Raw genomic sequence first — 12,254 nt, 5'->3', positions numbered from 1 at the left:
AATGTTGATTATTTATTTAAAAAAAAAAAAGAAAAAAAAAAAAGGAAAAGTCTAAGGGGAAAGAAATCTCTCTTATCTCCTGTTAATTGTCCCTGATCTCTCCCACCCATGCTCTGCAGCTTTCCCCTGGCAGGCACTGACCAACTACCTTCTCTCTCAAATGCAACTGTAAATCACTCTGCCAGAGGCAAGGTCAGGAAGTGCTAGCACTGCCTCTGGAATGGCTGATTAGCCTGCAGATCAGAGCAGCTGGCTGGTGGCCACAGGAAAGGAAAGGGCACTGTAGGAGGTCAAGCTAAGGAGATTTATCATTAAAACAATCCACTTTCTTCCACAAACCAGAGCTGAGTTTGAAGGACAAAAGAGAAAAAAAAAAAAGGGGGAGAGAGATGCCTTTTTTCCAACTCAGGCTGTTATCTGAACTCGCCAACTCTGGGATCCTCCACTCCTATCTTGTTCTTGCTGTCTTGATGATGTGGCCAGTTTGAACTAGTAGCCAGCAACAGCAATACAGGACACAAACAAAGCATATACAACATAAGACGTGTTGTACCACCAGGACTAACATAGAGCAAACCCAGATTATATTTAAGATTACTGTAATTGATTTTTTTCCTTCCTTGACTCCAGGGTCAGCACAGGAATAGAATGGCCAAAACGTCAGAATAGCCTCAGAGCCCCTCACAATGATCACCTCATCTGAAGGCAGCTGGTACATCTACTTGGAATCTGTCAGACAGACCTCTACAAGCTCTCCTCCTCCTTCACATGAGGTTAGACCTGAAGTAGGGGGCCCAGGTAACTGTTACATTACCAGTAATAACCCCAACACAGGAATATTGCTATGCTTCTACACCTTCTCCTAGCATGAGCTTTTTCCCTAACACCCTTTCTAGGTGCTTTGCACTTTTGCAGCACAAAGCAGAATGAATCAGAGCCCAAAACCCACCATATGAGTGCACTACACAGGATGCTTCAGCACAAGCACTGTTTTAAATGCATGCATTTCTTAGGCATGTTCAGAAATACACATACATCTTTGCTTGCTTCAGAATAATACAGCTCTCAAGTCTTCAGAAAGCGAACATCATAAACCAGATAATAAATTTACTGGACAAAATTCATCCAAAGGAATGACTTTTCATTCATTTCTTTCAATATTATTAATCTATTCTAGAAACAAAATTTGGCATAGATGAATTTTTAAAAGTTCATCCTATTTATAATAATTACCATTCAGAGAAACTGCCTTGATAAGAGGTTCAAAATCTTTTCCATAAGAGTTTTGACAACAGCCAACCATTCAGCTCTTGATAGTATTTTTCTACCTTGCAGTGTGTTGGAATATCACAAAAGTTCCAGTAATTTCAGCTCAGGTGTATCTGACAATATTCCTCCTCTTCATTTCCATTGAATATGACAAGCCTGGAGTGACCAGTCGCAAATAACAAACTGCTTGAAGGCTGTGATAGAAACCTTGAGAACCTCTCTCTTTGGAAGATAATTGCAGGTGTTTAACTCACATCACTCAACCCACAAATTCACAAACAAAAATATGCCTAGATTTCCTAAATGCCTACAGCTGTTTATTCTCACCAGCTTCCCTGCCCCAGTGATACCATGGTTGGATGATCACAGTCAGCTGTGAGAAGGGAAAGTAAATTGCATTAGGTTAATATTTGCAGAGTATCCTCTCACCTTCATGGCTTTCACAGCCTGGGATCCAGAGTAATCAAATTCCCCTGCCTGGCCAATCGACAGTCCTCCAGATCCTAGAATGAGAACTTTGGAGACCTAGAAGTGTCAAACAACATGAAAAAAAAAAAAATCAGTCCTGTGGTAGCGGATGCCGAAATAAGAGAGACTGTGCAGCACTGAACATCCTCAAATTACAAAGCATAAGTTCTAAAAGGAAAAGAAAGTCCAAAACCACTGCAGTTTTACTTCTAAGAATATTTCTACTGGACTGTTTCCATATATATCTCTAGTTAGAGAAACACATAACATATACATAGGGTATACAATAAATGTGTTAACTGTATCAAGTGCTTATAGACAACCATGCCGCACTTTGGCTGCCCACAAAATCCATCTGCCTTCTAAGCAGCAAAACTGTACAAAATTCAGCTCACGGTAGGAATTTCAGACTTATTTGCTAAGCAACAGAGCATCAACATTGTGCTGCCAGCACAAAATCTCACGGTCAGATTATCCCATGGCACCCCATACACTGCTGCGAGAGCACCTTTCCTGGGAGAACTACAAAGAAAAAAATACATGAAACATCAGCTCTTAAAACTTTCTCAAAGAAAGGGGAGTTAATAACTCAAAAGACACCCGAAAAGACTGTGAGACAGGCAGCTGACAGGCCTTTGTGAGGGAAGCCTCCTTTGACTTCCATGGCCAGCTTTTTGTGCCATTTTGTAGGAATTCAATAGGAATTAACTGCTCCCAGCCTCACTGACAGGAGTGAATAACGAGCACCCGTACACCCACCTCCACTCTGGAAGCTGTTGCTCCAGCCTTGGGCAGGACCGAAGAAATGGTAGTGCCTTTCCCTCTCTTAACCAGTGAGATGAACGAATCAAACAGGAACTAGGAAAAATAAACACATGTAGTTAATTAAGGGGAATTAAATAGATACGAAGCAAAGAAGGAAAAAGCAGGCCATTTGCGAGGTCAAGCTATCAGCTCTGCTCTGCTGCTCTTTAGAAGGCAGATTTCCACCATCAGAGAAGATGGGATCATTATTTGAAATTTATTTAACAACTTCAACTTATCTGACAAAGCTGCATTCAAGAAAGTGAGGTCATATCAGGAAGAAACCACCTATCAATCATGTCTGTGTGCTCTGCTTGTTTATGGCTGGCAGAGTAACGAATGAGCTGGCATTAAAAGCTAAAATACAGAAGACCATACACTTAACTAGCTCAAGGGAACCATCTGGAATGGAGCCTATAAACATCAGTTGTGGTACATCAGTATTGTCCTTCCAGGGGAGATCCCAGATCAGCTGTGAGAGAAGCATTCTGCAGCCAGGCCAAGCAGGGGAGGCAGCGTGACCACCGCTGGCATACAGGCAGCTGCAGACAGTGGGACAAGCTCCTCACTGGACCCCACACTTGCAGAGCTTCTGTCCACATGGCCCCTGAAGCTGGCTGCTAGGAATCACCTATGGAAGAAGTATGGATGGGTCCTGCAAGCCCAGCAGGGCAGGCACTATTCTATCAAACCCCTTCCAGCAGTGGGAGTGCACAGACTTGGAAAAGTCACAGCTGAGTGTTGTTTTCAGTTCTCTGAGATTCACCAGTCAATCAGATACTTGTTGATATCAAGAGATTTACTTGCAGGTTTAATCAACATCATCAAATTAAGATTAAAATAAGCACTTCTATGTATCCTTCCATCTTCCTCTCTCAAGAAATGCTAAACAGTTTATTTATGTTCAGACATGCCTCCTCTGCCTTCCACGTCCCCCGTTGCTGCTTAGTCATACTCTGTGACTACGCAACCAGTTGTTATAGAATTTGTGCGAAGTCACAGATGGGGGATTAAAATTTCATTTCACTTAGGAGAACCGGAGTGAAGAAGTGTGAATCCATTTACATAACTCTACAGTAATTATAAAATTTGAAAGTGGAACTAAAATGTATTAGAAAGTTAATGATTTTATTACAAAGCATCTGGCTAGTATTTTTTTCCTGGGAAGATAAAAATCCTTTTCCTTTTGCAATCACCCCAGGTACAAGAGATTTGAGCCCGATCCTGCAAAGGCTTAAGCACTTCAGTAACTTCCAAGACAAAAATAATCCCACCAGGACTCCAAGCATACACATGATATGAATGGAATCATTGATCCAAAGCACAGAGAAGTCAATAGATGCCTTGCTGCTGATTGTAATTAGCTGTGGATCAAGCTAAGCAGACACAAGCCTATGCATACCTGGGCCCTCTGTCAGGATCCTGACATTTCCAAAACTGAGATTTAGGACCATCACCAACATAAAGACTCGTCACTGTAGCTGATACATCTCTGTACTCCCTAGGCCATCTGCAAGCAAGCCCACATCAATTCTCATACAATACCTCTGTGTCTCTTGGCCCAGGATTCGCATCCGGGTAGAACTGTGCTGTGAAAATCGGCCTGGTCTCATGCATAATTCCCTGCAGGAATGAAAACAATCATCTTAGATGCCTCCTTGAAAGCGGGCAAAAGTACAAAAAGCCACACCTTACCCTGGTAAGCACTGAAGACCAAAGGACCAGGGTGTTTTTAGGGGCTGCCAAATTTATATCCATTTCATTCCCAGTTTTCAAACAATGTCTTATCTGAGACATTGAGCCTCTTGCTTTTCTGCTAATGCTCCAATGCCCTCTGAGCCGTGCGTGGACAAGAAGCATGGTGGAGATATCACTTTCACTACAACATCAAACTCCTAAGTTGTAAGCTCTTAAGAGAGCAGGTAGGCTAGTCTCCCTCCAGAGGTATGTACATGTAAATGTACATGGCAAGAAAAGATCACCTTGGACAAGACTGTTATGGAATGAATGATTTTACCATCTGATCTGGTTGGTTCTGTTACAGAAGAGATGGATTTGGGTCATGCTCTTTACTTCCATAACTCACTTTAAATACTGACACAGGGCCTTGCACATGATCTCTGCCCTGGATCATTGTCAGGCCTGTGATGAAGTGGGACCACTGCTCCAGATAAAAAAGAGCTATGAAGGACTTAAACTGAGTTGGGAGACAGTACTTGTAGTTTCAAGTAGTTTCCTCAGAAAGGAAAGAGAGACTTCTCAGTTGTGCAGACTAACAGCACCAAGCAGTGTGGTCCAGATACGTACATGGCAAGAAAAGATCACCTTGGACAAGACTGTTATGGAATGAATGATTTTACCATCTGATCTGGTTGGTTCTGTTACAGAAGAGATGGATTTGGGTCATGCTCTTTACTTCCATAACTCACTTTAAATACTGACACAGGGCCTTGCACATGATCTCTGCCCTGGATCATTGTCAGGCCTGTGATGAAGTGGGACCACTGCTCCAGATAAAAAAGAGCTATGAAGGACTTAAACTGAGTTGGGAGACAGTACTTGTAGTTTCAAGTAGTTTCCTCAGAAAGGAAAAAGAGACTTCTCAGTTGTGCAGCCTGATAGCACCAAGCAGCATGGTCCAGACTACCCTGTAGCTGTCATTGCTTATGGCCCCTGATTCCAGATGGGAGTGCTGGGGAAGGTTATGGAAAAGGTCATCATGTGGCATGAACAGGACAACCAGGTGATCAGGTCCAGTCAGCACAGGTTTCTGAAAGGCAGGTCCTGCTTCACAAACCTGATCTCCTTCTACAATAAGATGACCCACTTAGTGGATGAGTGAGAGGTTGTAGATGCTGTTTACCTAAACTTTTAGTAAAGCTTTTTCACACCACGACAGCATTCTCCTGGAGGAACTGCCAGCTCATGGCCTGGATAGTATACGCTTCGATGGGTAAAAAACTGGCTGGATGGCTGGGCCCAAAGAGTGGTGGGTAATGGAGTTAAATCCAGTTGGTGACCAGTCATGAGTGGTGTTTCACAGGGCTCAGTCACTGGGGCCTGTTCCTTTTAACATCTTTATAAATGACCTGGATGAGGAGATTGAGTGCACCCTCAGTGAGTTTGCAGATGACACCAAACCAGGTGGGACTGTTGACCTGCTTGAGGGTAGGAAAGCTCTACAGAGGGATCTGGACAGGCTGGATCCATGGACCAAGGTTCAACAAGGTCAAGTGCTGAGTCCTGCACTTGGGTCACAATAACCCCATGCAGTGCTACAGGCTGGGGGCAGAGTGGCTGGAGAGCTGCCCAGGAAAGGACCTGGGGGTGTTGGTCAACAGCCAGCTGAATATGAGCCAGCAGTGTGCCCAGGGGGCCAAGAAGGCCAATAGCATCCTGGCCAGCAGGACTAGGGAAGCGATTGTCCCCCTGTACTGGGCACTGATGAGGCCCCACCTCGAGTGCTGTATCCAGTTTTGGGCCCCATATGGCCCCTGATTCCAGATGGGAGTGCTGGAGAAGGTTATGGAACAGATCATCTTGAATGCCAATATGGCCCCTGATTCCAGATGGGAGTGCTGGGGAAGGTTATGGAAAAGGTCATCATGTGGCATGAACAGGACAACCAGGTGATCAGGCCCAGTCAGCACAGGTTTCTGAAAGGCAGGTCCTGCTTCACAAACCTGATCTCCTTCTACAATAAGATGACCCACTTAGTGGATGAGTGAGAGGTTGTACTTGACAAACCTGATCTCCTTCTATGATAAGATGGCCCACTTAGTGGATGCTGTTTACCTAAACTTTTAGTAAAGCTTTTTCACACCCTGACAGCATTCTCCGGACAAAAGGAAATGACCTCAAGTTGTGCCAGCGGAGGTTCAGATGAGATATTAGGAAAAAATTCTTCATAAACTGGCAGCTCATGGCCTGGATGGGTGTATGCTTCAATGGGTAAAAAAGACCTAAACTTTTAGTAAAGCTTTTTCACACCACGACAGCATTCTCCTGGAGGAACTGCCAGCTCATGGCCTGGATAGTATACGCTTCGATGGGTAAAAAACTGGCTGGATGGCTGGGCCCAAAGAGTGGTGGGGAATGGAGTTAAATCCAGTTGGCGGCCGGTCATGAGTATAAATACCCTGGAGGTATTTAATGTGTAGGTGCAATGGAGTTAAATCCAGTTGGTGACCAGTCATGAGTGGTGTTTCACAGGGCTCAGTCACTGGGGCCTGTTCCTTTTAACATCTTTATAAATGACCTGGATGAGGAGATTGAGTGCACCCTCAGTGAGTTTGCAGATGACACCAAACCAGGTGGGACTGTTGACCTGCTTGAGGGTAGGAAAGCTCTACAGAGGGATCTGGACAGGCTGGATCCATGGACCAAGGTTCAACAAGGTCAAGTGCTGAGTCCTGCACTTGGGTCACAATAACCCCATGCAGTGCTACAGGCTGGGGGCAGAGTGGCTGGAGAGCTGCCCAGGAAAGGACCTGGGGGTGTTGGTCAACAGCCAGCTGAATATGAGCCAGCAGTGTGCCCAGGGGGCCAAGAAGGCCAATAGCATCCTGGCCAGCAGGACTAGGGAAGCGATTGTCCCCCTGTACTGGGCACTGATGAGGCCCCACCTCGAGTGCTGTATCCAGTTTTGGGCCCCACACCACAAAAAGACATTGAGGTGCTGGAGCGGGTCCAGAGAAGGGCAATGAAGCTGGTGAGGGGTCTGGAGAACAAGTCTTACGAGGAAAGGCTGAGCGGGCTGGGGCTGTTCAGCCTGAAGAAAAGGAGGCTGAGGGGAGACCTTATCCCTCTCTACAATTACCTGAAAGGAGGTTGTACTGAGGTGGGGTCAGCCTCTTCTCCCAAGTAACAAGCAATAGGACAAAAGGAAATGACCTCAAGTTGTGCCAGCGGAGGTTCAGATGAGATATTAGGAAAAAATTCTTCATTAAAAGGGTTGTCAAGCATTGGAACAGGCTGCCCAGGGATGTGATTGAGTCACCATCCCTGGAGGTATCTAATGTGTAGATGCACCTGGATGAGGAGATTGAGTGCACCCTCAGTGAGTTTGCAGATGACACCAAACCAGGTGGGACTGTTGACCTGCTTGAGGGTAGGAAAGCTCTACAGAGGGATCTGGACAGGCTGGATCCATGGACCAAGGTTCAACAAGGTCAAGTGCTGAGTCCTGCACTTGGGTCACAATAACCCCATGCAGTGCTACAGGCTGGGGGCAGAGTGGCTGGAGAGCTGCCCAGGAAAGGACCTGGGGGTGTTGGTCAACAGCCAGCTGAATATGAGCCAGCAGTGTGCCCAGGGGGCCAAGAAGGCCAATAGCATCCTGGCCAGCAGGACTAGGGAAGCGATTGTCCCCCTGTACTGGGCACTGATGAGGCCCCACCTCGAGTGCTGTATCCAGTTTTGGGCCCCACACCACAAAAAGACATTGAGGTGCTGGAGCGGGTCCAGAGAAGGGCAATGAAGCTGGTGAGGGGTCTGGAGAACAAGTCTTACGAGGAAAGGCTGAGCGGGCTGGGGCTGTTCAGCCTGAAGAAAAGGAGGCTGAGGGGAGACCTTATCCCTCTCTACAATTACCTGAAAGGAGGTTGTACTGAGGTGGGGTCAGCCTCTTCTCCCAAGTAACAAGCAATAGGACAAAAGGAAATGACCTCAAGTTGTGCCAGCGGAGGTTCAGATGAGATATTAGGAAAAAATTCTTCATTAAAAGGGTTGTCAAGCATTGGAACAGGCTGCCCAGGGATGTGATTGAGTCACCATCCCTGGAGGTATCTAATGTGTAGATGCAGGGACAAGGTTTAGTGGTAACTTGGCAGTGCTAGGTTAATGGTTGGACTTGATGATCTTAAAGGTCTCTTCCAACCAAAACGATTCCAAGTCCCTCAAAAGGAAACCTAGGAAAAAATAGTTCTGATACAAGCTGCTTCCCTTAGGAATGGACAAAGGAGTCCCAGAAGCTCTTCTAAACAACAGTCCCATCCAGAGCTGCAGGGTGGGATGCTGGGATAGAATAGGGATGAGAGAAGAGCTACTGACCACAGCTGATCCATTATGGTATTATGCCCTCAGAATAAATGTCATCATTCTGTCCCATTTTCCCCGAACGCTCATGTTACTTCTAATTACATACAAATATATTTTAAAATTCGTTCCATGGCTTGTCAGTATTTGTAAACCTGTGTTGGCCCTGTCCAGCTGTGATGGGTCAGGTCAGTCACAAGAAGTGTTTTTTCCTCTTTCAAAAAGAAGAATGCAAAAGAGTCCATCCAAGCCTGTTCCCATTCTTGCATCCCATGCTAAAAAAATAATTGTCCCTTTCCATCTACGAAGGTTTAGGAGAGTGATTCTGCTTTGGGGCTCACTGAAATGGTCCTTTAGCTCACATAGAAGAATGTCATGCTTCTAGATCCTGAAGACTCACGTCCAACCTTATCATCTGCTTTATGCAAAAGCACCATCACACTTATCTACAATCTTCAGCTAAAGCAAACATGAAAGGCCTGGGGATGAAAGGGTTCAGGTTTGTCAACCCAGCTAAAACAAACTCATTTGAAAAATTGAATGAACAGACGCAATTTTTTTTTTGTGAATATCTTGTTTGGTAACATTTGTCTCTATTTAGATACATTTGCAAGGATAAAGAAAACAGCAACTGACAAACAACATACTTATTCTAAAACTATCAGCTGGAAATTACTGCTCCTGGATCCTGCAGAGCATAGCCAGGATATGCCAGAACAGCACTGTTCAATCCGCCAGACTTTATGGGGGGCATTTATACAAAACAATGGAGAAGCATATTCCTGTGGGGGAAATTGCTTTTAAAAATACCTTCTTTTCAATGATTTTCTGATAAATAACAAGTCTTGTATGACACTGGGCCTAATAAACAAGATTTAAAATGGGCAATTACAAAACCTGAGATCTGTCTCAATGTCTGTCTGACCTTGTCAAAACTGAGCTATGGGATATGATATCGTTTTCCTTCCTATGCTTTTCCATGTTCAGCTGTGAACTACCAGAGGCCAGGCATTTTTTAATTTATTTTTTTCTCCTGCATGGATGCCACTTGACACGAGACCTCTACCTTAGGTCCTGGAAGTTGTTCTCTTGAGGTAACTGCCTCTCTCTCTCATTACTTTAGTCCTTGCAATTCTCTTTACAGTAACAGACCAAATTAGACTGCAAGAATATTCCTTTTCTGAGCAGGCAACACAAAGCCAACACAAGAAAGCAGTGACACAGGCTAACGCACCTGCAGCACAAGCCCTAAGACAATGGTAATTGAGTGAGCACCACTAATGGCAGGGAAATCACAGAAGTTAATGAGGCAGCTGTTCATGGGAAATCATAAGGTCACTGTTGCCATCCTACACTTTGGGCTACTACGGAGAACAGCAGTGATGGTTCATCCCCTTTCGGGGTGTAAGGCAGGGCCCCCAAGTACAGTAGATCATCAAGTTTAGTCCTGATAACTAGTTGCAATCTAAAGCAAGCTTCCAGGAGGTGAAATAAGGTGAGACAGAGCCTTCACTCACCAGCGTGAAGGTAGTGAGCTTTTACTCACCGCGTGCAGGTACCTGGAAAGCACGAGCTCACCTCATTCGTTTGATCATTGGCATTCACAAAGAGAGGTTTCCAGCCAGGTGGGAGGGTAGAGCTGTCGATGGCGTAACCGTGGTTCTGAGCAGTGATGACAGCCTGGCCATTCACCGCGTTCAGGACAGGCTGGTTCTGTCCTCTGAAAGAGAAAGGATCAGAAAACAGGGCAGGGAAGTGCTAGATGTGCCCAAATGCCACAATTAGGAAGAGCTGATAACTGTGGGGCTGTACACAGCAGTTCAACAGTAGCTGTTCAATACTGGCAGCCAATCTCAAAACAATAAATCCTAGGAGAAACTTTGCTATTCTTCAGTTTGATGGGGATCAGTTATATCACAGACTTTCTATACACCCTCAAAAGAAGCAATGCATGACATGGCAGTTTAAATTAAAGGCAAGGAAGATGGGTGGAACAAAGAAGTAATGCTACTGCCATGCTAGCTCCTGTTAAGGCAGCTCAGAAGTAAAGCACTGCTGCTCTCTGGCCTATTGCAGTGCTGAGCTGGTTTGTCTGGGACCTGGGAAGAGAAGAGCTGCTGCACCTGTTGGCCATCTGCATCTTGTAGGAAGTAGCTCCAGCTGCTATTCCAGTGATTAGATTCCCCATGCTAATTCCAAACAAGGGCTCTGGACGATTGCTCTCCAGGACCTGAAACAAAAAGGTTTTCAAGAGATTCTGGAGCGTCTCTGTTCAGCAATTCCAGCATAAACCATGCTACTTCCCTCACAGCAGCCACACAGACTTAGGAAAAAGCTGAATGCAAGGATGGCAACAGCCTATAAAGGAAAGTTTCCTCCTTTCCTCTGCTTCAGAGGGAAACCTCACAGCATGATTTGGTGTCTCGATCTACTCAAAGGGAACAAGCAATGACACTCTGCATCATAGCCATTTAGTGTGGGACATTATTTCAAATGGGAGCACTGTGAAATCAGGGCTCTTCTTTCATAAGGTCACAGAGTTCCTAAAAGAGCACAGAATACTTTAAGGTAATTATGGTAATTTAGGTAATCATGTTCACTTTGTATTGTTCACTAAGGTCTGTATGGCCTTATTGTAAGTACTGGTCTGGAGACTACTCCCAGTTGACCAAGATGAGGAATATCCCGAGCAGCTGAAATGATTGAATGACATTTGGTCCATAATATCTTAGTACAACCAACTGTATAGATTTCAGGCACTTAAAAAAAAAAAAAAAAAGGCAAATAACCAAGAATAATTGGCCTATGGCTACTACACCGTACCTTTCTGACATTCTGAATCACCTCCTGGGCCTTCATGGGATCTCCTGGACCTCCAGCAATTATGAGCCCATCATATTCCATGCTGGTGAAATCATGATCCCATGGAACCAAATGCACTTCTGCACCTCGCTGGAAAAAAAAAATAAAAATTAAAAAAAAAATCAAGGGGACAACAAATGAGGGGAGGAGAGGAACAAATGAGTGTGTGTCAGGAAGTTGTTGCCATGCTCTCATGTCCCAGAGTTTGACTTTCAGCCATTCCTTCACCAGGGACAGCAATGAGGCTTCTCTCTGCTATCTGTCCAGGTTATTTTCACAAAACTGGTAGACTTAGTCTCTTTAAGCCATCTTGGCATTTTTCAAGTTTGTCTGAAATTCACTGATAAGATCAAAACTTACTAATGGGATGCAAAATAAGGGTGTATGCACACACACCCTTATGCACACACATAAAATATTTTCACTTTTCCACGGTGCATTCATCCTAACTGCTAAAATAAGGCTTCACAGCTGCGTTCTATGATGTGCCAGAAACAGTTCTGCACATCAAAAATGGGACAAACATCCACATTAAAAGACAAAACCAGGGAAACCCTATACATCTAGGGTGTATAGGAGAATGAGAGGATACCACATTCATTCCTCCTGTGTGCCTAGAGAAGCAAGGACTGCTACACCACTGTGCTAACAACAGGGAAAGTTTTTCACAGAATCATAGAATTAAAGAATGACTCAGGCTGGAGTGACCTCAGGACATCATCTGGCCCAATCCCTGCTCAAAGTAGGGGTGACTTCAACTTCAGGGCAGGTTGCTGAGGGTATTGGTCAGCTGAGTTTTCAATATCTTCAAGAAC

General features: G+C 44.8%; 1 protein-coding gene across 1 annotated transcript in view; it reads right to left on the bottom strand.

The window, feature by feature from the left end:
* CPS1 (carbamoyl-phosphate synthase 1) overlaps window positions 1-12,254 on the bottom strand; it is a 106,955-nt gene that overhangs the window by 71,578 nt on the left and 23,123 nt on the right. Inside the window, exons 9-13 of the mRNA XM_014959614.1 lie at window positions 10,701-10,807; window positions 10,156-10,297; window positions 4,087-4,164; window positions 2,497-2,595; window positions 1,699-1,794 (exon numbers count right to left, since the gene is read on the bottom strand). Coding sequence (XP_014815100.1) covers window positions 1,699-1,794; window positions 2,497-2,595; window positions 4,087-4,164; window positions 10,156-10,297; window positions 10,701-10,807 — 522 coding nt within the window. The remainder of the gene's footprint in view (window positions 1-1,698; window positions 1,795-2,496; window positions 2,596-4,086; window positions 4,165-10,155; window positions 10,298-10,700; window positions 10,808-12,254) is intronic.

The sequence above is a fragment of the Calidris pugnax genome, unplaced genomic scaffold, assembly GCF_001431845.1.
Source record: "Calidris pugnax isolate Ruff unplaced genomic scaffold, ASM143184v1 scaffold448, whole genome shotgun sequence".
Classification (NCBI taxonomy): domain Eukaryota; kingdom Metazoa; phylum Chordata; class Aves; order Charadriiformes; family Scolopacidae; genus Calidris; species Calidris pugnax.
This window is presented reverse-complemented; position numbering and strand designations above follow the sequence as displayed.